Source organism: Myotis nattereri, assembly GCF_964212035.1.
Source record: "Myotis nattereri genome assembly, chromosome: 1".
NCBI lineage: Eukaryota > Metazoa > Chordata > Mammalia > Chiroptera > Vespertilionidae > Myotis > Myotis nattereri.
In genome coordinates, this window is record NC_138075.1 from 110,386,420 (window position 1) to 110,407,327 (window position 20,908).

Consider the following 20,908-nt stretch of genomic DNA (forward strand, 5'->3'; position numbering starts at 1 on the left):
GTCCTAGGCTGAAGAAACCTCAAGAAGGCTAGTCACTAGGGAGAGTATGAGGGGTAGAAACATCAATGATGAGAATCATTCATTGATCGGCTGCCTTCTGCACTCCCCCTACTGGGGGTCAAGCCTGCAACCCAGGCATATGCCCTTGACTGGCATTGCTATGTGATGTCATTACCTGGTGCCCACAGCAACCATTTTCAGGCTGGGCTGGGCTGTGGGCCGCATTTTGCACTACGGGGTCTCAGCAGCGTTGGCTGCAATTTGGTGGGCTGTTGCTCTGGGGTGATGACAGGGTCTGTGTCCCACTTAGGGGAAGCTGAGTATTGCTTGGTCGGCACCAGGTACATGGTGCTGTTATTTTTTTTGTTGTTGTTGTTGTTTTTTAAATATATTTTATTGATTTTTTACAGGGAGGAAGGGAGAGAGATAGAGAGTTAGAAACATCGATGAGAGAGAAACATCGATCAGCTGCCTCCTGTACATCCCCCACTGGGGAAGTGCCTGCAACCCAGGTACATGCCCTTGACTGGAATCGAACCCGGGACCTCTCAGTCCGCAGGCCGACACTCTATCCACTGAGCCAAACCGGTTTCGGCGGTGCTGTTTTTTAAGTGGCCAGTTTGCATCATGGCAGATCCTGCGTTGAGCATCTGCCCTCTGGTGGTCAGTGCACATCATAGTGACTGGTTGGATGGTTGGAGGAACTTAGCATATTAGCCTTTTATAGAGATAGATATGTGGTGCCAGGTGGGATTACCTTATAAGGTATGTAAATGTCTAATTTCTGTGCTGTACACCTGAAACTAAAAATTTAAAAATAAATTTTAAGGTAAAAAACGACTGTGGGCTCAGGCACCTAAAATCTGGGCTTAAATCCTGGCCCCACATTATACTAGCTGGTGACCTTGGGAAAGTTACTCAACCTCTGTGGGCATCATCTGTAAAAACAAACAAAAAAAAGCAAGAACAGTAACAGTTTTCCTTCCCCATCAGCTGGCTGAAAAGGTGAAATTCAATAGCCCTATAACAGACTCAGTGCTGTGCTGGGCACGGCATGCAGTCATGAAACATTAACTATTACTGCACACCTCGCGCTGCTACAAGCATGACAGCTTTGAGGTAAGAGTCCCCTTCTAAATCAGGGTCAAATGAGATGAGGCCCTTTGGAGTCAGAGAGTTGCCAATGGGGTTTGATCCAGTTCACCTATTCGCCTTTTGTATTAGTTTGCTAGGGCTGCCATAACCAAGTACCACATAGCGGGTGGCTTACACAACAGGAACAGTTCTGAAGGCTTGAAGTCTGAGATCAAGCTGTTGGCAACGTTGGTTACTTCTGAGGGCTGTGACGGACAATCTATTCCTGCCTCTCCCCCAGCTTTCTGGTGGTCACTGGCAGTCTTTGACGTTCTTTGGTTCATAGATGCATCACTCCAATCTCTGCCTACATGTTCACAAGGTGCTCCCCGCTTGCCTGGCTGGTGTGACTCTGTTAGCCATCTGGTTTAATACCCGGTCAGGGCACATGCCTTGGTTGCAGGCTTGATCCCCATGTAGGGGACTGCAGAAGGCAGCTGATTGATGTTTGGCTCTCACATCGATGTTTCTGTCTCCCTCTCCCTTCTTCTCTCTCTAAAAACCAACCAGGTGCACCCCGTGTGCATGTTTTTTGTGGCCAAATTTCCCCTTTTCATAAGGACACCAGTTATAATGGATTAGGGGTCACTCTAATTCTCTCATTTTAACTTGATCACCTCTGTGAAGACCCCATCTCCAAATAAGGTGACATTTAAGATACTAGGGGTTAGGACGCAAATCTTTTTTTGTAGGGAACACAGTTCAACCCATAACAGCTCCCAGTTTGATTACCTTCCTGATGGGTGCATTGAGTGTGTCTTGGGATCTTGTTTCCCCCTCATTTAATCTCAGGACCCTGACACAGCTACAGAGAGGCTAGAGCAGCCGTGGGCAAACTACAGCCCGCAGGCTGGATCCGGCCCGTTTGAAATGAATAAAACTAAAAAAAAAAAAAAAAAGACCGTACCCTTTTATATAATGATGTTTACTTTGAATTTATATTAGTTCACACAAACACTCCATCCATGCTTTTATTCCGGCCCTCCGGTCCAGTTTAAGAACCCATTGTGGCCCTCGAGTCAAAAAGTTTGCCCACCCCTGGGCTAGAGTGTCAGAGGGACACAGTGAGTATGGGGGTGCCGCTCATTGAGCCTCAGGCACCTCCTCCACATCAAGTGAGGGAGGCAAGCCATGCTCTACTCAGACCCAAGATTCTGTGAGGGAGGCAACTGTGGAATCCTTCCTGGGCATCGGGCAGCAGGGTTTCCAAGATGATGTAGTGGGGTTGTGGCCTGTGGCCCTGGTGAAGCCCCTTGCTATTTCCGGGCTCTGGTCCTGGCTATATACCGGGAGCAGTACTGGCAGGACTCAGGGGTTCTAACCCTCAGTGATCCTATCACCCTGGTCAGTTTACCTAGCGGGTCACTGTCCATAGGTCACACTCTCTTCAGCCCTTTAGAACTGTGCCACGGTCCCAGCTGAGTAGCCCACTGGCCTTGGTTGGACTAATGATGCTCAGAATGGGACAGTCCCCAGGAGTGGCCAAGGCCCAAAGAGGAGTCCTCTGCCTGGCCCCCACCAGAGGCAGAGGGGAGAACTCAGGGACAGGCAGGAGCCAAGCTGCTGCCCTCCCACAGAAAGTGAGAGCTGGTTTGGGTGATCCTGGCTGTCCCCCAACCCAGATCAAGCTGGGGGTGGGGTTGGAGGAGGGGTCTGTCTTTGCTTTGTGGACCAGGCCCTCTGACTGGGCCTGTGACCAGGAACCAGAGGAGTTGATACTGAGGCCACCTGAAGAGGTAAAGGTAGAGCTGAACCTGAGAGGTGTGTGTGTGTGTGTGTGTGTGTGTGCGTGCGTGTGCGGGGGTGGGGGGGGGGTGCCTGGCTTGATGGAATCATTGAGTCAGGATCAGGTTGTCTCTTCCAAGGACCAAGAGCAGAGTCTAGATGTAACTGAGGCCGCCTTGCCCATGTACCATATATAGGTGGCCCTGGGAGGGGACCAGACCAGTAGATGGCAAGGCACCTCACCTATCAATGAAAAGCTTTTGAGTTCCAAACTCTTTTTTAATCTTTATTGTTCAGATTATTACAGGTGTCCCTCTTTTTCCCCCCTATAGCTCCCCCACCCAGTTCCCATCCCACCCCAGGCCCTCCCCACCGCACTGTCTGTATCCATAGGTACTGCATACATGTATATAAGATCTTTATCCAATCTCTTCCCGCACCCCCCGACACCCCCTTAACCCAAGAATTGTCAGTCCACTCCATTTCTATGCTCCTGATTCTATTACATTCACCAGTTTATTCTGTTCATCAGATATTCATTTGATTTTTAGATTCACTTGATATGTATTTGTTGTCACTTTGTTGTTCATAATTTTTTATCTTTACCTTTTTCTTCTTCTTCCTCTTCTAAAAAAAAATGCCTTTGATCTCTGGGTCCCATCACCAGGCGCCGGGCCCTCCCTCCCGCCCCCCTTTCTCCTCCCTCCTGCCCCCCTTTCTCCTCCCTCCTTCCTTGCCTGCCTTCCTCCTACTCTCCCTCCCAGCTCCTGAAAAAATAAAAGAAAAAAAAAATGCCCTTCAGCATCTGCACTAATAAAAGACAAAGATGCTAATTGACCATACCTTCGCTACACCCTAAGCCACGCCACCAGCCAATCAGAGAGACAATATGCAAATTAACCCAACCAAGATGGCTGCCGGCAGCCACGGAGCTGGAGCAAGCAGAAGGCTTGGGTGCCCAGGTGATAGAGGAAGCCAAGCTTCCAGCCTGCCCTGAGCCGGCTGTGGCCTCCGCTCATTGCAACAAAGTTTCAATTATAGAAGGTAAACAAATCCCAGATACCTGCTTCCAGCCAGCCTCCATTGAAAGCTTGGGTGGCTGGGGGCTGTGGCCAGCCTGCAAACAGCCATCAGCCCCTCACCGAGGCCGGCCAGGCACCCCAGTAGGAACCCCCACTCTGAAGGGGCTGTGGCCAGCCTACAAACGGCCCTCAGCCCCTCACCCAGGATGGCCAGATACCCCATCTGGGTCCCCCACCCTGAAGGGGCTGTGGCCAGCATGCAAACAGCCATCAGTCACTCACCCAGGCTGGCCACACCCTCATGGGGTGAGGGTCCCCGCTGGGGGGCTTGGCCAGCCTGAAAATGACCCTCAGCCCCTCACCCAGGTTATCTAGGCACACCAGGGGGAACCCCCACCCTGACGGGGCTGTGGCCAGCCTGCAGTCATCAGCCCCTCACCCAGGATGGCCAGGCACTCCTATATAATAAAAGGGTAATATGCAAATTGACCCTAACAGCAGAACTACTGGGAATGACTGGTCACTATGACACACACTGACCACCAGGGGGCAGATGCTCAATGCAGGAGCTGACCCCTGGTGGTCAGGGTGCTCCCACAGGGGGAGCTCTGTTTAGCCACAAGCCAGGCTGATGGCTGCCAGTACAGCGGTGGTGGTGGGAGCCTCTCCCGCCTTCTCAGCAGTGCTAAGGATGTCCGACTGCAGCTTAGGCCAGCTCCCGGCTGGCAAGTGGACATCCCCCGAGGGCTGCCGGGCTGCCAGAGGGATGTCTGAATGCCGGCTTAGGCCCAATCCCCCCCAGGGGAGCGGGCCTAAGCCAGCAGGAGGTCATCCCCCAAGTGGTCATCCCCCAAGAGGGCACAGGCCGGGCTGAGGGACCCTTCGAGTGCACAAATTTTTGTACACTGGGCCTCTAGTTTCATATAATACTGGTTTGGTGGTGATGAACTCCTTTAGCTGTTTCTTGTCTATGAAGCTCTTTATCTGACCTTCAATTCAAAATGATAGCTTTGCTGGGTAGAGTAATCTTGGTTGTAGGTTCTTGCTGTTCATCACTGTTTCTTGCCACTCCCTTCTGGCATGCATAGTTTCTGTTGAGAAATCAGCTGACAGTCATATGGGTGCTCTCTTGTAGGTAACTAACTGTTTTTCTCTTGCTGCTTTTAAGATTCTCTCTTTGTCTTTTGCCCTTGGCATTTTAATTATGATGTGCCTTGGTGTGGTCCTCTTTGGGTTCCTCTTGTTTCGGGTTCTCTGCACTTCCTGGACTTGTAAGTCTATTTCTTTCACCAGGTAGGGGAAGTTTTCTGTCATTATTTCTTCAAATAGGTTTTCAATATCTTGCGCTCTCTCTCTCTTCTTCCAGCACCCCGATAATTCGGATGTTGGTACGTTTGAAGTTGTCCCAGAGGCTCCTTACACTATCTTCATATTTTTGGATTCTTTTTTCTTTTTAAAGCTCTTCCGATTGGGTGTTTTTTGCTTCCTTGTATTTCAAATCTTTGACTTGATTCTTGTGATCCTCTAGTCTACTATTATTATTCTTTTTTTAAAATATATATTTTATTGATTAAGATATTACATATGTGTCCTTGTCTCCACGTTACCCTCTACCCCCCCACCCCTCATGCCCTCACCCCTCCGTTGTCCGTGTCCATTGGTTAGGCCTATATGCTTGCATGTAAGTCCTTTGGTTGATCTTTCACCCTTACCCCACCCTCCCCTACATTCCCTCCAAGGCCCGACAGTCCAATCAATGCCTCTCCGTCTCTGGATCAGTCCTTGTTCATCAGTTTATGTTGTTCATTATATTCCACAAATGAGTGAGATCATGTGGTATTTATCCGCTCTCCAGTTCCATCCATGCTGTGGCAAATGGTAAGAGTTCCTTTTTCTTCTTCCTCTTCTTAAAGAATATCTTTCAGCATTTCATATAATGCTGGTTTGGTGGTGATGAACTCCTTTAGCTTTTTCTTATCCGTGAAGCTCTTTATCTGACCTTCTATTCTGAATGATAGCTTTGCTGGATAAAGTAATCTTGGTTGCAGGTTCTTGCTATTCATCACTTTGAATATTTCTTGCCACTCTCTTCTGGCCTGCATGGTTTCTGTTGAGAAATCAGCTGACAGTCATATGGGTACTCCCTTGTAGGTAACTGACTGTCTTTCTCTTGCTGCTTTTAAGATTCTCTCTTTGTCTTTTGCTCTTGGCATTTTAATTGATGTGTCTTGGTGTGGTCCTCTTTGGATTCCTTTTGTTTGGGGTTCTCTGTGCTTCCTGGACTTGTAAGTCTATTTCTTTCACCGGGTAGGGGAAGTTTTCTGTCATTATTTCTTCAAATAGGTTTTCAATATCTTGCCCTCTCTCTTCTTCTGGCACCCCTATAATTCTGATGTTGGTACGCTTGAAGTTGTCCCAGAGGCTCTTTACACTATCTTCATATTTTTGGAATCTCTTTTCTTTTTTCTTTTTCGGTTGGGTATTTTTTGTTTCTTTGTATTTCAAATCTTTGACTTGATTCTTGGGATCCTCTTGTCTGCTGTTGGATCTCTGTAAATTATTGTTTATTTCAGTCAGTGTATGCTTAATTTCTAGTTGGTCCTTTTTCATGTCCTCCAGGGTCTCACTATACTTATTGAGGGACTCACTAAATTTATCGGCGGTTTCCATAAAATTCTTGAAAAACCTTATAAACGTGGCCTTGAACTCTATATCCAGTCGTTTGCTTTCCTCCATTTCTGCCATTTGTGACCTGTTTCTTTGTCTCCGCATTTTGGCTGCTTCTCTGTGTTGATAGAGTGGCTTTGTGTGCTAGGTGTCCTGTAGGGCCCAGTGTCTCAGTCTCCCCACTTACCTGAGGTGGACACTCTTGGTGCACCCTATTGTGGGCTTTGTGCACAGTCCTGTTGTAGTTATGCCTTGGTTGTTGTAGGATCACTGGGAGGAATTGACCTCCAGGCCAATTGGTAGTGAGAATCAGCTGTGTCTGCAGTGGGCGAACTTCTGTGCTGGAGACACCCTTCTGGGGCAAGACTTGCTTCAGCGGGGTTTTGGTGCTCACTGAGTCTGCTCCCTGAGTGTGTCCCTTATGGATCTGAGGAGTTGTGATCTGGATGGTCCCCCTCTGACCACTGGGTACAATGACTCTTGGATCTAAGGAGGTGCTAATTTAGCCTCTGCCTGAGGTTACACAGCAGGAGCTACGAAGAGAACTGCAGATTCCCCTTCCTTTTTTGGAGTTTGGAGGTGCCCTGATGAGGCTCAGCTGTGAAGCAATGCAAGCCGCTGTGAGGCCTTGGGCCTTCTCTTGGAAGTTCTGGGTCTGTCTGGCCCGGCTGCAGTTAGGTAATTATCAGGTTGCAAAGGGCCGGGGCATTCATATGCAAAAGCCTCTGCCGCAGCCTGGGTGGGGCGGGGTCTCAAGGAATCAAAGGGCGGAGCAAGCAGCTATGGCGGATCCTTAGCCCTGCCCTAAGGAGTATCGCGTCTGTGTCCTGGTAACGGCTGCAAGCACCTCTGAGGGAAAGCCGCTCTCAAGTTCGCCCGCTGCCACAGCCCAGTTTCTCCCTGTATGAGTCCTGGGTCCCCAGAGACTTCCCGGAACTGGAGTTCAGAGCAGTCGGGAGCGTGTGACTCCCTCCGGATTCAAAAAGACTGCCGTGTCCTCAGGTGCCAGCCCCTTTCCGCGCGCGCGAGCCCCCGTACCTCTGCACTTTACTTCCACAGCTCCTCTGGCTCTCAGTGTGCTTTTCTTTCCTTCTAGTTGTAGAATTTACACTCAGCCAGCCTTCCTGTAGTTCTGGATGATGTCCGTTTTGTGTTCCTAGAAGATTTTTCAATTGTTGTGGGAGGCAGCAATTTCCCGGCATTTATCTATGCCGCCATCTTAGTTTCCTCTCATCGATATTTCTCTGTATATTATTCTTTATTTCAGACAGTGTAGCTTAATTTCTGACTGGTCCTTTTCCATTTTTTTTTTTTTGGCATTATCACTAAGATCCTTGAAGGTCTCACTAAGTTCCTCAGAGGTTTCTAGAAGATTCTTGCGTAACCTTATAATTGTGGTTTTGAACTCTATATCCAGTAGTTTGCTTTCTTCCATTTGTGACATGTTTCTTTGTGTGTGCAATTTGGCTGCTTCCCTGTGTTTGTTTCTATGTATTGGGTAGCTGCTAAGTCTCTTTGAGTTGGTAGACTGGCCTTGTGTAGTAGGTGTCCAATAGGGCCCAGTGGCTCAGCCTCCCCAATCACCTAAGGTGGGCACTCTTGGTGCACCCCTTTGTGGGCTGTGGCACAGTCTTGTAGTTGAGCCTTGATTGCTGTTGGTATCACTGTGAGGAATTGACCTCCAGGGCAATTGGCTGTGAGGACCAGCTGTGTTTATAATGGAAGAGCTGCTGTGCAGTAGACACCCTTATGGGGCAGTACTTGCTTCAGTGGGGCTTTGTTGCTCAGAGTCTGCCCCTTGAGTGTGTCGCGTATGGATGTGAAGAGTTATAATCTGGTATGGTCTCACACTGACCACTGGGTACACTGGTTCTTGGATCTCCAAGGAGGTGCAAAGTCAGCCACTGCCTGGGGCCACCCAGCAGGAGCTACAGAGAGATCTGCAGATTCCTCCTCTTTATATCAGGTTGGAAGTTCCCAGACGAGGCCCCGCTGCTTAGCAAGGCAGGCTGCTACTGGTGCCAGCCTTGGGCCTTTTGATAGCTTACAGGCTCCCTGAACCAGCTGCAGCTTGTTTGACAGGTTTTAGGCTGAGAAAGGACAGGCCATTCATATGCAAAAGCCGCTGTGCACAGCTGGGGTGGGGTTTTAAATTGGGTAGGGTGGGGTCTTAGGAATCTCCAGCGCAGAGCAAACAGCAATGGCTGCCAGTCAGACCTGCACCAGGCAGGTCCCAGCACAGGGACAATGACCATTGCAAGAACCTCTCTCTGGAAAAAATCCACCCCCGCGTTCCTGGCCCAATGCCAGACAGTCCAGTTTCTCCCTGTATGTGTCTGGGTCCCCCAGACTCTCGCCCGGCACTGGAGCTCAGAGCAAGTGGGAGCTTGTATCTCCCTCCTGATTAAAAAAGCATCACACCTGGGTGCCAGCCCATTCGCACCTCTGCACCTCCTACCAGTCTCAATGGGCTTTCTTCTTTACCTTTCTAATTGTAGTAATTCCACTCAGCCAGCTTTCCTGCAGTTCTGGATGATGGTTATATATTTTAGTTGTAATTTTATGTGGTTGTGGGAGGCAGCAAGTACGGGTGTTTACCTATGGCGCCATCTTGGTTCTCCCCAAGTTCCAAACTCTTACCATGTCCATCTTTCTGGAGCTCAGCCTGCATCTGGGCCAGCTGAGAGCCCACCTCCTGCAGGGACGTTTGGAAAGGGGGTGGTGGTGGTTGGTTCCTATCTTGGTGTGGTGTTTCCCTCAGTACATCACCCCACCCTGATCTCAGAGCTCCGTACCCACAGGGGCCTGCCTGGAACTATATCTTGACTCAAACAATGGGCATAATGGCTGGGAGATGCTGGTGGAACAGCACTGGGGAAGGAAGCAAGATGCCTCATTGTTCCCCTCCAGACTGTACAGGTGACCTAAAATTTCCTGAATCCAAAAATATTGCTGGGTCATACTCCTTAGTGCTCTGTATGATGAGTACCGCCTAGCCTGAGGGCAGGCCCAGGTTTGAAACCCCCTCAGATGTAGACCCTCCCCTCTGGCTGGGACCATAGGGCCTTGGCCCCCACCAGTTTTTGGTAATTAGTGGTTTCACAGCAAAGTACCTACCATCGGTGCTGTGAATCTCCTGGGGCACACATTCAGAATTAGCAGAATTCCTGGGTCCTAGGGGAGATGTGTTCTACTTGAATGCCGAAGTGTTTTCCAAACTGGTTTGACTAATTTACTCTCCAAGAAGTTTGAGTCCCATTGTTTCTCATTCTCATCATGACCTGGAATGTTAGCACTAAAGTTTGTGTTGATCTAATGATGTGGAATGGTTTCCTGTGTATTTACCTGATCACTAATGAGGTCCAGCCATTTGTATTTCCTCTTCTGCACACACCTGTTCATAACTTTGCCCCTTTCCCCCCTTCTTTTTGCTTTTATCTTAAGCATTAAAAAGAATTCATTCTGGCTACTATGCCTTTGTTGTGTGTTACAAATATCTCTTCCCAGTTTGCCTTTTTAATTTATGATGTCTTTTTTTTTAAAATTAAATCTTTATTGTTCGGATTACAGTTGTTCCTCTTTTTTCCCCCCATAGCTCCCTCCACCTGGTTGTCTTCCCACCCCACCCTCTGCCCTTAACCCCCCTCCCCACTGTCTTCATCCACAGGTGTACAATTTTTGTCCAGTCTCTTCCCACACCCCCCACACTCCTTTCCCCCCAAGAACTGTCAGTCCACTCCCTTTCTATGCCCCTGATTCTATTATATTCACCAGTTTATTCTGTCATCAGATTTTTTATTCACTTGATTTTTAGATTCACTTGATAGATATGTATTTGTTGTTCATAATTTTTATCTTTACCTTTTTCTTCTTCTACCTCTTCTTAAAGAATACCTTTCAGCATTTCATATAATACTGGTTTGATGGTGATGAACTCCTTTAGCTTTTTCTTATCTGTGAAGCTCTTTATCTGACTTTCAATTCTGAATGATAGCTTTGCTGGGTAAAGTAATCTTGGTTGTAGGTTCTTGGTATTCATCACTTTGAATATTTCTTGCCACTCCCTTCTGGCCTGCATAGTTTCTGTTGAGAAATCAGCTGACAGTCATATGGGTACTCCCTTGTAGGTAACTGTCTTTCTCTTGCTGCTTTTAAGATTCTCTCTTTGTCTTTTGCCCTTGGCATTTTAATGATGATGTGTCTTGGTGTGGTCCTCTTTGGATTCCTCTTGTTTGGGGTTCTCTGAGCTTCCTGAATTTGTAAGTCTATTTCTTTCACCAGGTAGGGGAAGTTTTCTGTCATTATTTCTTCGAATAGGTTTTCATTATCTTGCGCGCTCTCTCTTCTTCCGGCACTCCGATAATTCAGATGGTGGTACATTTGAAGTTGTCCCAGAGGCTCCTTACACTATCTTCATATTTTTGGATTCTTTTTTCTTTTCCGGTTGGGTGTTTTTTGCTTCCTCTTATTTCAAATCTTTGACTTGATTCTTGCGATCCTCTAGTCTGCTGTTAGATCTCTGTATATTATTCTTTATTTCAGTCAGTGTATGCTTAATTTCTAGTTGGTCCTTTTTCATATCATTGAGGGTCTCACTAGATTTATCAAGGGTCTCACTAAATTTATCGGCTGTTTCTAGAAAATTCTTGAAAAACCTTATAACCGTGGTTTTGAACTCTATATCCAGTAGTTTGCTTTCCTCCATTTCTTTCATTTGTGACCTGTCTTTGTCTCCGCATTTTGGCTGCTTCCCTGTGTTGATAGAGTGGCTTTCTGTGCTAGGTGTCCTAAAAGGCCCAGTGGCTCAGCCTCCCCAATTACCAGAGGTGGACACTCTTGGTGCACCCCTTTGTGGGCTGTGTGCACAGTCTTGTTGTAGTTGACCCTTGATTGTTGTAGGTATCACTGGGAGGAATTGACCTCCAGGCCAATTGGCTGTGAGAATCAGCTGTGTCTGCAGTGGCAGAACTTCTGTGCTGAAGACACCCTTTGGGGCAAGACTTGCTTCAGTGGGGCTTTGGTGCTCACTGAGTCTGGCCCCTGAGTGTGTCCCTTATGGATCTGAGGAGTTGTAATCTGGATGGTCCCACTCTGACCACTGGGTACACTGGCTCTTGGATCTCTAAGGAGGTGCTAATTTAGCCTCTGCCTGAGGCTACCCAGCAGGAGCTACGGATAGATCTGCAGATTCCTCTTCTTTGTTTGGGGTTTGGAGGTGCCCAGATGAGGCCCAGCTGTGAAGCAGTGCAAGCTGCTGTGGGGCCTTGGGCCTTCTTTTGGATATTCTGGGTTTCTCTGACCCAGCTGCAGTTTGTTAGGTAATTTTAGATTGTAAAGGGCCAGGCCATTCAAATGCAAAAGCTCTGGGCACAGCTTGGGTGGACGGGGGTCTCAGGGAATCAACAGGGTGGAGCAAACAGCTATGGCTGATCCTCAGCCCTGCCCTAAGAGGCCCCAGATCTCAGTGTCCTGCGGTAATCGCTGCAAGCACCTCTGAGAGAAAGCCACCCTTGAGTTCCGCCCAATGCCAGACAGTCCAGTTTCTCCCCGTATGAGTCTGGGTCCCCAGAGACTTGCCCAGAACTGGAGTTCCGAGCAGCCGGGAGCTTGTGACTCCCTACCGACTGAAAAAGACAACGGCATCCTCAGTTGCCAGCCCTTTCCACGTGCGCCTCCGTACCTCTGCACTTTACTTCCACACCTCCTCTGAGTCTCAGTGTGCTTTTCTCTTTCCTTCTAGTTGCAGAATTTCCACTCAGCCAGCCTTCCTGTGGTTCTGGATGATGTCCGTTTTGTCTTTTAGTTATATTTTTGAAGTGGTTGTGTGAGGCAGCAATTTCCGGTGTTTACCTATGCCGCCATCTTGGTTTCTCCTTATGATGTCTTTTGATTAACTTTTGGGGAGGGTCTGGTTTGAGAAATTTTTCCTTTTCTTAGTCTTTAAGATAATCTGTATTTTCTTTTGAGAACTGAAATGGGATGGAGTTGCCATGGCCTGGTGTCTTATTCTCCCCATTCTCTCACTAACCTGCCACTTCTCTCTCAGCAATGCCTCCTGGTTCATAGGTTGATGCTCAACCACTGAGCCACCAAAAGATTTTTAAAAACCAGTGAGATGTTCAAGACTGTCCCATTGTCACCCTCCTTTTCTAGCACTTCAAAATGGCAGAGAAAGGGATCCTTGCTTTGCAACCAGAGGGTTGAGACAAATGAGGTGCATGGAGTGGGATGGAGGAGGGCAATTATAAACCTACCCAATCCTTTACCTCTGCTCATTTCTTTTGGTTTTGCCAAAACTAGGTTGGGACCATAAAATGTACATCATGGTAGCCCGGCTGGTATGGCCCAGTGGTTGAACGTCAACCCATGCACCAAGAGGTTGCAGGTTCGATTTCTGGTCGGCACATTCCCCAATTGCTGGCTCGATCCCCAGCAGGGGGCATGCAGGAGGCAGCACATCATTGTATTTCTCTCTTCCTCAATCTCTAAAAATTATTAACATTTTTTTAAAGGAACATGGAAAAGAGCTCTATTAAAAAATGTGCATCATGGCAGAGAAAAGGACTGAGCACTCAGTCTAGACCTGAGTTCCAGAGGGTATTCTAGGTATTCACACTCAGAATGTCTCCCTGCTCCAGATCAACCTTCTAGAAAAGTGGGTTTCCTAAAAAACACAGGCTGTGCCCTCATGCTATGAGAATGGAGCACAAATCCATTAGCTTGGGATACTCTCTGGTACCAGCTACACTTCTTCCCACTTCCCCTCCACCCCACCCATCAACCCCAGGACTGGCCAGGGCCACAATACCAGGTCTTTTGATGCCACTACATTTCCATACATACATAAAGATACATATATATCAGTTCCTCTGCTGAGACTTCTTCCTCATGTCTTCAGTTGGCAAATCTTATTTTTCCAGCTTAAACGTCACCACCTCTGAGACTCCCTAGTGAGCTGCCCCAGCATCTATCGGCCCTTCAATCGTCTACTGTCTCAGTCATGCTGTATTTAAAAGAATTGGTTTTTGTCCAGATAAGTGTGTATACCTCCCAGATAAGATTGTGACCTCCACATGCATGGGGACCACTTATTCAGCAGGAGCTCAAAAGAGCTTTCCAGGTCCTGGAAGGGAAGTTCAGTTGGTTAGAGCATCAGCCCGACACACGAATGTTGCGGTTCAACCTTGAGTCAGGGAACATACAAGAAAAAAATAATGAATGCATAGATAAGTGGAACAACAAATCATCGCTTCTCTTCTTTCTTTCTAAAGTCAACCAATAAAAAAATTGTTTTAACAGGGGGGCTTGTTAAATGGAGGCTACCCCCCAGGCCTGTGCCTGCCAGGACACTGATGTGACACCACTGGAGTCAGTTTTGGTGATCAGGCATCACCAGAGGTCCCTGCTGATACAGAAGACAGGTGAGTGAGTGCTTAGGGGAAAGGTTGGGTGAGCAGTGAAGGGGTAAGGACTCAGGAAAAGTCAGTGGATCGGAGGAGCAGTTTCCTCAGTCCCTTTTTATTCTGAAGGCTTTGGCCTCTCCCCTAGTACTGTCCATGGAAGAGTCACTGAAAACACCCACCCGCTTGTGTGAAGAGGTAGAGGTTTATTGAAATATAAACATTCAAGAACATGTAAGATAGAAAATAATCACAACATATACAGACACTTGCTGCAAGAAGATGTCTGAGGTATTTATCCACTGCCTGGGCTACCCATGTGCTATCACGTTTTTCTGTCTAGAATACACCTAAGATGGGGAGGGCAAGGGGACAGAGCTGCCCGGGCTGCCTGCCTGTGGGGCCTTCAGGGTTCCTCATGGCCCAGGCCCTGTTCCTAGAGACACCTACTGGTGCCTCCACTCCCAGGCTTTCAGGCTGAGACCCTGCTGCTGTCCTGAGGACAGCAAGGGTTCACTGAGAGGGGAGGCCGGGCCAGCTGCCTAAGGGATCGAATCCAATGACCAGAAAGACAGTGTGCTATCCCTGTGTCCTCTGGGTGGGAAGAGTCCATTCTTCGTGACCAAACCCCTGAGAAACACACTGGCAAATGTATGTAACACCTTCAGGTGGGCCCAGTGCCAGCCAACTGGGCTCCTCCCGGGCACCAGGTTCCAAATGCCCTTCTCTGCCCACACCCGCACATGCCTGGTAAGAGGGTCAGCCCTGGTGGAGGGCCAGGGAATGGGGGAGAGAAGACAAGGTCCAGCAGAGCTGCAGCACATTTTGTGCTCAAGCTCTGAAATTCTCTTTCCTTTCCTAGACAGGACTGAATGTTAGCCAGGTGTGGGCTCGAGCCAGTACGGGCTCCTATAGCCCAGCAACGTCAAGTGCGTGTTGTCTACGACATACCGCAGGGCTTATCCATTTCCACGAGAGCCTTGTGTGAGAACCAGCTCTTCCTTACAACACAGGAGCAGCCCGCTCCACTCCAGGGTTCAAGAGAAGATAAAGCTCTCTCATCTTCTAAGGGCCATGGCTTGCCTGTCCTGAGGTGGGAGTGTAAAATGAAGGGGAGATATACTACCCCCACTGGAGAGTAGGGGGTAGGGGTTGGGACTAGGCCTGTTATGGCAGGAAATGGATGGAGGACCATCTTCAGAACTGGTATGGTTTCAGGACCCAGCCAGGCTTCCACTCCACCTCCTCCCTGCCGCTCTGATCCCTGAGTCATCTCTCCTGCCTGCCTCCCGCTTCCTCACTAAGGTTGCAAGGAAGGGCCAGAGGGGCTGGGGTACCAAATCATTTGTTTGGCTTGGGGTGATCTGCTCTCATATCTTTGGTGCTATAATAATAAAAAATTTTAAATAAAAAATCAGGTCAGCAAAACACATATAAAAAGACTTCAGAGATGCAAATACTTCCTGAAGAATCAAACATCAACAATTACAAATCTGAGGTATTTCAATGAACCTGATGTTAGCAGGCTTGGGGGTGTTAGGGCTAAGATGGCCCCAAGAGAAGACCGGTCAAGGGACAAGTGGGCTTTTCTTGGCACAGGTGACCAACAAGGGCAAGTGGGAAGCATAGGGTCCAAGAGGGTCAGAAAAGGGGCAGTTTCAAGTGGGTGCTAGGGCCTGCCTGGGCAGCCCTGTAAGGCTCTGCCTCTCCCTTAGCAGATGTCCAATGGGCCTTGGGAACTGAGGACTGCTTCAAGACTTGAATTGGAGGGACCCCTGCCCCAGGAACCAATATGTTAGGTAAGGAAAGCCCCATCTCATTCTCAGCAGGTAGGGATAGGAAGGCATGCACTTGGCTCCTAGCAGACCCACATGAAAGTTAAAGATTGGGGCACTGAGCAGGGGAAGGGACCAGTGACCCTGGGGTCATGGCAGAAGACAGGGGAAGGAAAATAAATTAAAGGAGAAAGGATATGGAGGGCCTCCAGCCTTGTGTCGGTTTACAGATTGTCAATACACTGTGCCCAGGATGGGAGGTGGCCTGGGAATCCCCAGGAAGCTGGCTGTCCACAGACCCCACCCATTTCTCCAGGACAATCTCTGATTGGACAACGCTGCTCTGTCTGCCCCTCTAGCCTCTCCCTGTCCCCCGAGTACAGCAGGAACTGAATGGAGCCTGGACAAGTGGACATGTCCAAACTTGCAACATCTGGTATTTGACATGGGATCCGTGAGATGAGGTAAATTTTGTGCATCAACTTCCTGCACTCTCGACAGAAGAGTGGGGAGTGGAAGCTGGGTCCTGCCCCTCAGAGGGACCAACTGGTGGAGGGCTCTGCACTGGGGGTGCCCCGTGATGAGGTAGGACTTGGTGAGCAGTGAGAACTGCTGCTGCTGCTGCTGATGCTCTGGGGAGCAGACCCTGCGATGAGGTGGACCACAGGCTTCTGGGCAAACAGCACACCTGGGGTGGGGAGGAGAAGCAAGTGTGAGCAGACCAAGAGAGAAGGGTGGCTCTACTGATTCCACTGATTTAACTGGGTCAGGTCCCATTCTGGACACTGTGCTGGGTGCTAACCTAAGTCCCAAACACTGTCCTGCTTCCAGATGCTTACAGGCTGGTGGCAAAGACACAGATGGGCAGAGTAATTTTGCTGAAATGTCACAAATGCTCCGAGGAAAGTGTCCCCAGGGTGCTGTGGGAACAAACAGGTTTCAGAGAGCAGGGGAAAACTGGTCAGGAAAGGCTCCAGGGGAAGGCTATGCCTGCACTATTTGAAAAAGTGGCCAAATGAAGAAGGGAAATGGTGTGCCAGGCAGAGGAGCTCTGAGAGAACAAAGAGCAGAGAGAGGTGGCAAACGTTCTGCAGGCCATCCCATCGTGTGGTCTGGAGGCAGATGAGGCTAGAGAGATGGGAGAGCAAGGTAATGGAGGTCTGTATACCCTTAAGGAAGCCAGTTCCTACCCTGTAGGTGTCAATGAGGCCCCTCAAAGTTTTAAGAAGGGAGGGGTCTCATGATATGTACATTTTAGAATGCTCTGTGGGTTTGGGAGGAATATGGGTGATGGAGGTCTGCAAGAGCTGAGAGGCTTGACCCAGGCACTGGCAGTGAGGAGAGCAGGAGCGGAGGAGAGAGCACAGAGTAGCGAAGTCTGCTCAGCTCTGAGGGGCCAGGATGAGCATGAGGGGCTCTCAGGAAAGACTTTCAGGTTCCTGGTCTGGGTGTCTGCAAACTCACTGAGAAAGGGCACTGGTGAAACAGAAACTGAGGCAGTTGAGGTTTGGGGAACTTTCAACTCTCTTCTGAGTGCTCCCCATTTTGAGAGAAAAGCTTTATCTTCTCCTTTCTCCCAAAAGGGGACAAAAGGATGTGGAGATCAGGCCCCAATATCCTCCTTCCCTGCTTTTTCCATGAATCCACTCTCCCAACCCCAAACCTCCTAGAGCAGTGGTCGCCAACTTTCGGACCTCATGGACCACCAGTGGTCTGCAGACCACCAGTTGGCGCCCGATGCTCAAAATGTTTCCTTAAACTAGCGGTTGCCAACCTTTTGAACCTCATGGACCACCAGTGGTCCGCGGACCATCGGTTGGCGACCGCTGTCCTAGACCATCAAAGCACCACCAGAAGGCAAAGAGCACCCCAGCCCTACTCACTGGCTCACCCAGCCTCCTCGATGGCCCCCCATATCAGGCAGAGCCCTCTGAAAAGCTGTATGTGGTGATGGGGAGACAGCCTGGCATGGCTACCTCTCTGCAGGCTGCTCCCAGGAACTCTGTCCCTTTCTGGCCCGACCCTGATGCCCGTAGCAGGTAGCCCAGTAGAGACCAAGAGCATTAGGCCTGCCGGGTGGTGCCCTGAGGGGGCCCTGCCCTCTAGCATAGGAGAATTCAAAGGACCAAAAGCATGCCCTGAGGAAATACCCCCCCTTTTTGATGTTAAGGGCACCTCTCATGCCCTCTGTAAAACAGGTGGCTAATGCTGAGGCTCCTGGCAGAAGGCCACTGGCCAGATTGTCTGAACTTTTTAGCCCCAACTCATCAAGCTGTGCTTAACAAGTCGCTGGGTTTATTCCCAAACTCAACGGAAAACCAACGAAACAGGAGTGGGAAGAGGTTTGCTGCTATGAAAACTAAGTTGACGGCCTTGGGAAGACTGGTTAAACCAACCAATCAACTAACCAATCAACCACTACTGCCAAATTAGACTAAGGGAGAGAAAACTGTAAGTGATAGGAAAAATCACACACATATACAGGCCAATTCTGCACACTCAGATCCCTTTGCCTGTGTCTGTCCTTGATCTATCTTAAAGGAAAGGAATGACAGAGGTTTAGAAAGAGAACAGTTGAAGCACAAAGAAAGGAGGCCCAAATATTAGAAGACCATAATGGTGGATTTAGAATACAATGTTTAAGGCATGGATATAGAATTGATTATGATTCTTCACATTAAGTGATTTTTTTTCAATTAGCAAGCCAACCACTGGTCCAAAAAGGTTCAGTGTAGGGTGTCTATCGTTCTGTCAAAGGTGGAGGGGGATCTGTCACCATGTTAGCAATCCTCAGCCTCTGCCAGTCCAGAAGAACCACTTTACCTATGGAGCCCCAAGATTACCTACAAGGAAGCCACCCCGGCAAAGTGTGCAGCAGGAGGGTAACACGTGGGGCACGCTGGGCAGCTGCGCTGGTGCTGGCCACCACACTGGGCTGCCCTCAAGCTCCGAGAGCCTCACCTGCATAGGTGGTGCCGTCGATATCCACAGACATGTTAATGCTCCCGATGCTGCCCGAGGTCAGATTCAGCGCTGTCGCCGAGGCCTCTGATCTGTCTTCTGCTGAGGACAAAGGAGAGAGGGCCTGGTCAAGCCTTCTGGCACTTCTGTTGTCCTTTCTGTGGCGCTCCCATGCCCCCGGTCTGGCCACAGCAGGCCGAGGCCCACTGTTAGAAAGCATCTACATAACCTTCTCCTGAGCATAAGGTCTGGCAGGAGGAGTCTGACTTGCTAATGTCCTGTTGTTGCTTTCTCCATTGAGCCACTTCACCTCCCCAACTCTCTCTGATTGAAGAAAAAAGGGATCACCATCAGCAAGGAGGCTTCTCTTGGCTCACAGCTGTATGCTGGCACTTTCAAAGAAATGTGGCAAACATCCCTGAGCATACTATAGATCAGCTGGGGAACCAGAGAGCAGGAAGATCCAGTCTCTGCCTGAGGCCTCACCTTGCTGCCACCGCCTTCCCCTTCACTGGGGTGGGAGGTCCTCAAGGAAAGGGTCTACCTACCCAGTACTTGGTGTTTCATCTCAGCTGGGCAATGGGGGCTTGTGGAAGGCCTCTGCCCCGCTCACTTCTGCCCGCTCACTACACACAGGGCCAAGAATTCCTCCAGGTAAGTTGTTCTGTTAGCCTCTGGCACGTGCAGGACCAGGGCGCCTGGCCTTGAATGGGTAGCAGCAGAGCCCTGCTGTCTGGTTGTCACCCCAGACTCCTTCTGCTCCTCAACCATGGGAAGGTGGGAGAGAGACAGGCTGCCTGGGAATATGCACAGCTCCCTCCCTCCACACCTGGTTTCTTCCGCACACACACTTATTTCATGTTTGTTCTGAGACAGCATCAAGGGCAATAAATGGCAAAGAAAATGTGTGTGAGGAGAGAAGGGTGGGGAGAGGAACAAGGGACATGGAGTATGTGGTTCAGGGGATATGAAAGTGGGCACCTGAACAATGCAAAGAGGAAGGGAAAGGTTGTCAATTATGCTGCCAAACTGTGCTTCCTCCTTCCCACTTGATCTGAGAGACACTGGCAGCTTGGCCGGAGGCATCTCGGCCCCTCAGAGTCTCAGGAACAGAGGTGCTGACTTTATCCCAGATCTGCCTTGCACTTGCCTACAATCCCTACATCTGGTAAGGTCCTGGAGTGAAGGCTGAGCCCTTTCATTTAGACAGATCAAAAGGCTGGGGGGGGGGGGGGGCGCGGTAGAGGGGGGAGATACAGCTACTGTCCCTGAAGTTCTCTAGTTCCTCCCCTAGAAAGCACTGCTTCTTCTTATTGCTAAAGAATAGGGCACTGCCTGAGGCAATTTCTGCTCCTCTAGAAAATGACCTTGGCTTGGTGAACTGAGATCTATCTGGAGGAGCGCCACTCCAGTCCTATGGGATGTGATGGGCCCCTGAAAGGGTCCAAGCCACACTCACCCCTGCCGGTGACCCGGATCTTCATGGGTAGCTGCCGGGCCATGCTGAAAAAGTTGCGCTGGAAGGCCTGCTGCACGAGGCGCTGCTCCTCCTCCGACAGCCTGGAAGCCTTCTTCTCAGGGGGCTCTCCTGACTCCAGCCGTTCCCGCAGCTGCTCCAGCGTGGCCATCCGGGTGCTAGCCTGCTGGCCTGTCAAGGTCACGGGCACAGCCAGACGATTTGGCACAGGTACTGTTGTCACCGGGACTCCATCACCTGGCAAAGGCACCAGAGCTAGACAGACCCACAATCCACCCTCCCACCCAGGTCCTACACACAGAAACTTGGTGCCATTCCTCCGTCCTTCCCCCTCCTTCAGAGCCCTGCAAACCTTTCCTGAGAGTAGTTGCTGGGGGTATCCGAGGGCTGCTGCCACTGGTACCACTGCTGGAGCCCAGCCCAAGGACAGGGAAGCGGATCTTGGGTGTCGAGAGAAGGGCAGGGGCCCTGGTGGCAGCAGCCGTGGCAGTGGGCGAGTAGCCAAAGAGGGAAGAGCTGTAGCTGGGCCGGCGGCCCTCCCGCCGGTTGCCATCAATGGCTGCCTGGAGCTCAGCTGGGGAGCTCAAGGCTTTCTTCTCACACTCGTAAGCATAGAGGTACTTCATGTACCTGGAAGGAAGCAAGCAAGCAAGGGTAATCAAAACATGCACCAGAGACCGCCCATCTGAGCTGTGTGGTCTGTGGGAGTAGCCTCTAGGACAGAGGACCACCACCTGGAGCACCCAG

At 49.8% G+C, this 20,908-nt stretch overlaps 1 protein-coding gene across 4 annotated transcripts in view; it reads right to left on the reverse strand.

The window, feature by feature from the left end:
* Positions 1 to 20,908, reverse strand: part of CLK3 (CDC like kinase 3) — a gene marked incomplete at its 3' end in the record, with an annotated part of 114,108 nt that overhangs the window by 21,224 nt on the left and 71,976 nt on the right. The window contains exons 5-8 of one of the 4 annotated variants that reach the window (XM_081084822.1): positions 20,514 to 20,791; positions 20,144 to 20,398; positions 18,685 to 18,783; positions 16,257 to 16,411 (exon numbers count right to left, since the gene is read on the reverse strand). In XM_081084822.1, coding sequence (XP_080940948.1) covers positions 16,257 to 16,411; positions 18,685 to 18,783; positions 20,144 to 20,398; positions 20,514 to 20,791 — 787 coding nt within the window. Of the gene's footprint in view, positions 1 to 16,256; positions 16,412 to 18,684; positions 18,784 to 20,143; positions 20,792 to 20,908 lie in introns of those variants that run through there. The other 3 variants (XM_081084819.1, XM_081084818.1, XR_013995600.1) reach the window with 3 other exon arrangements.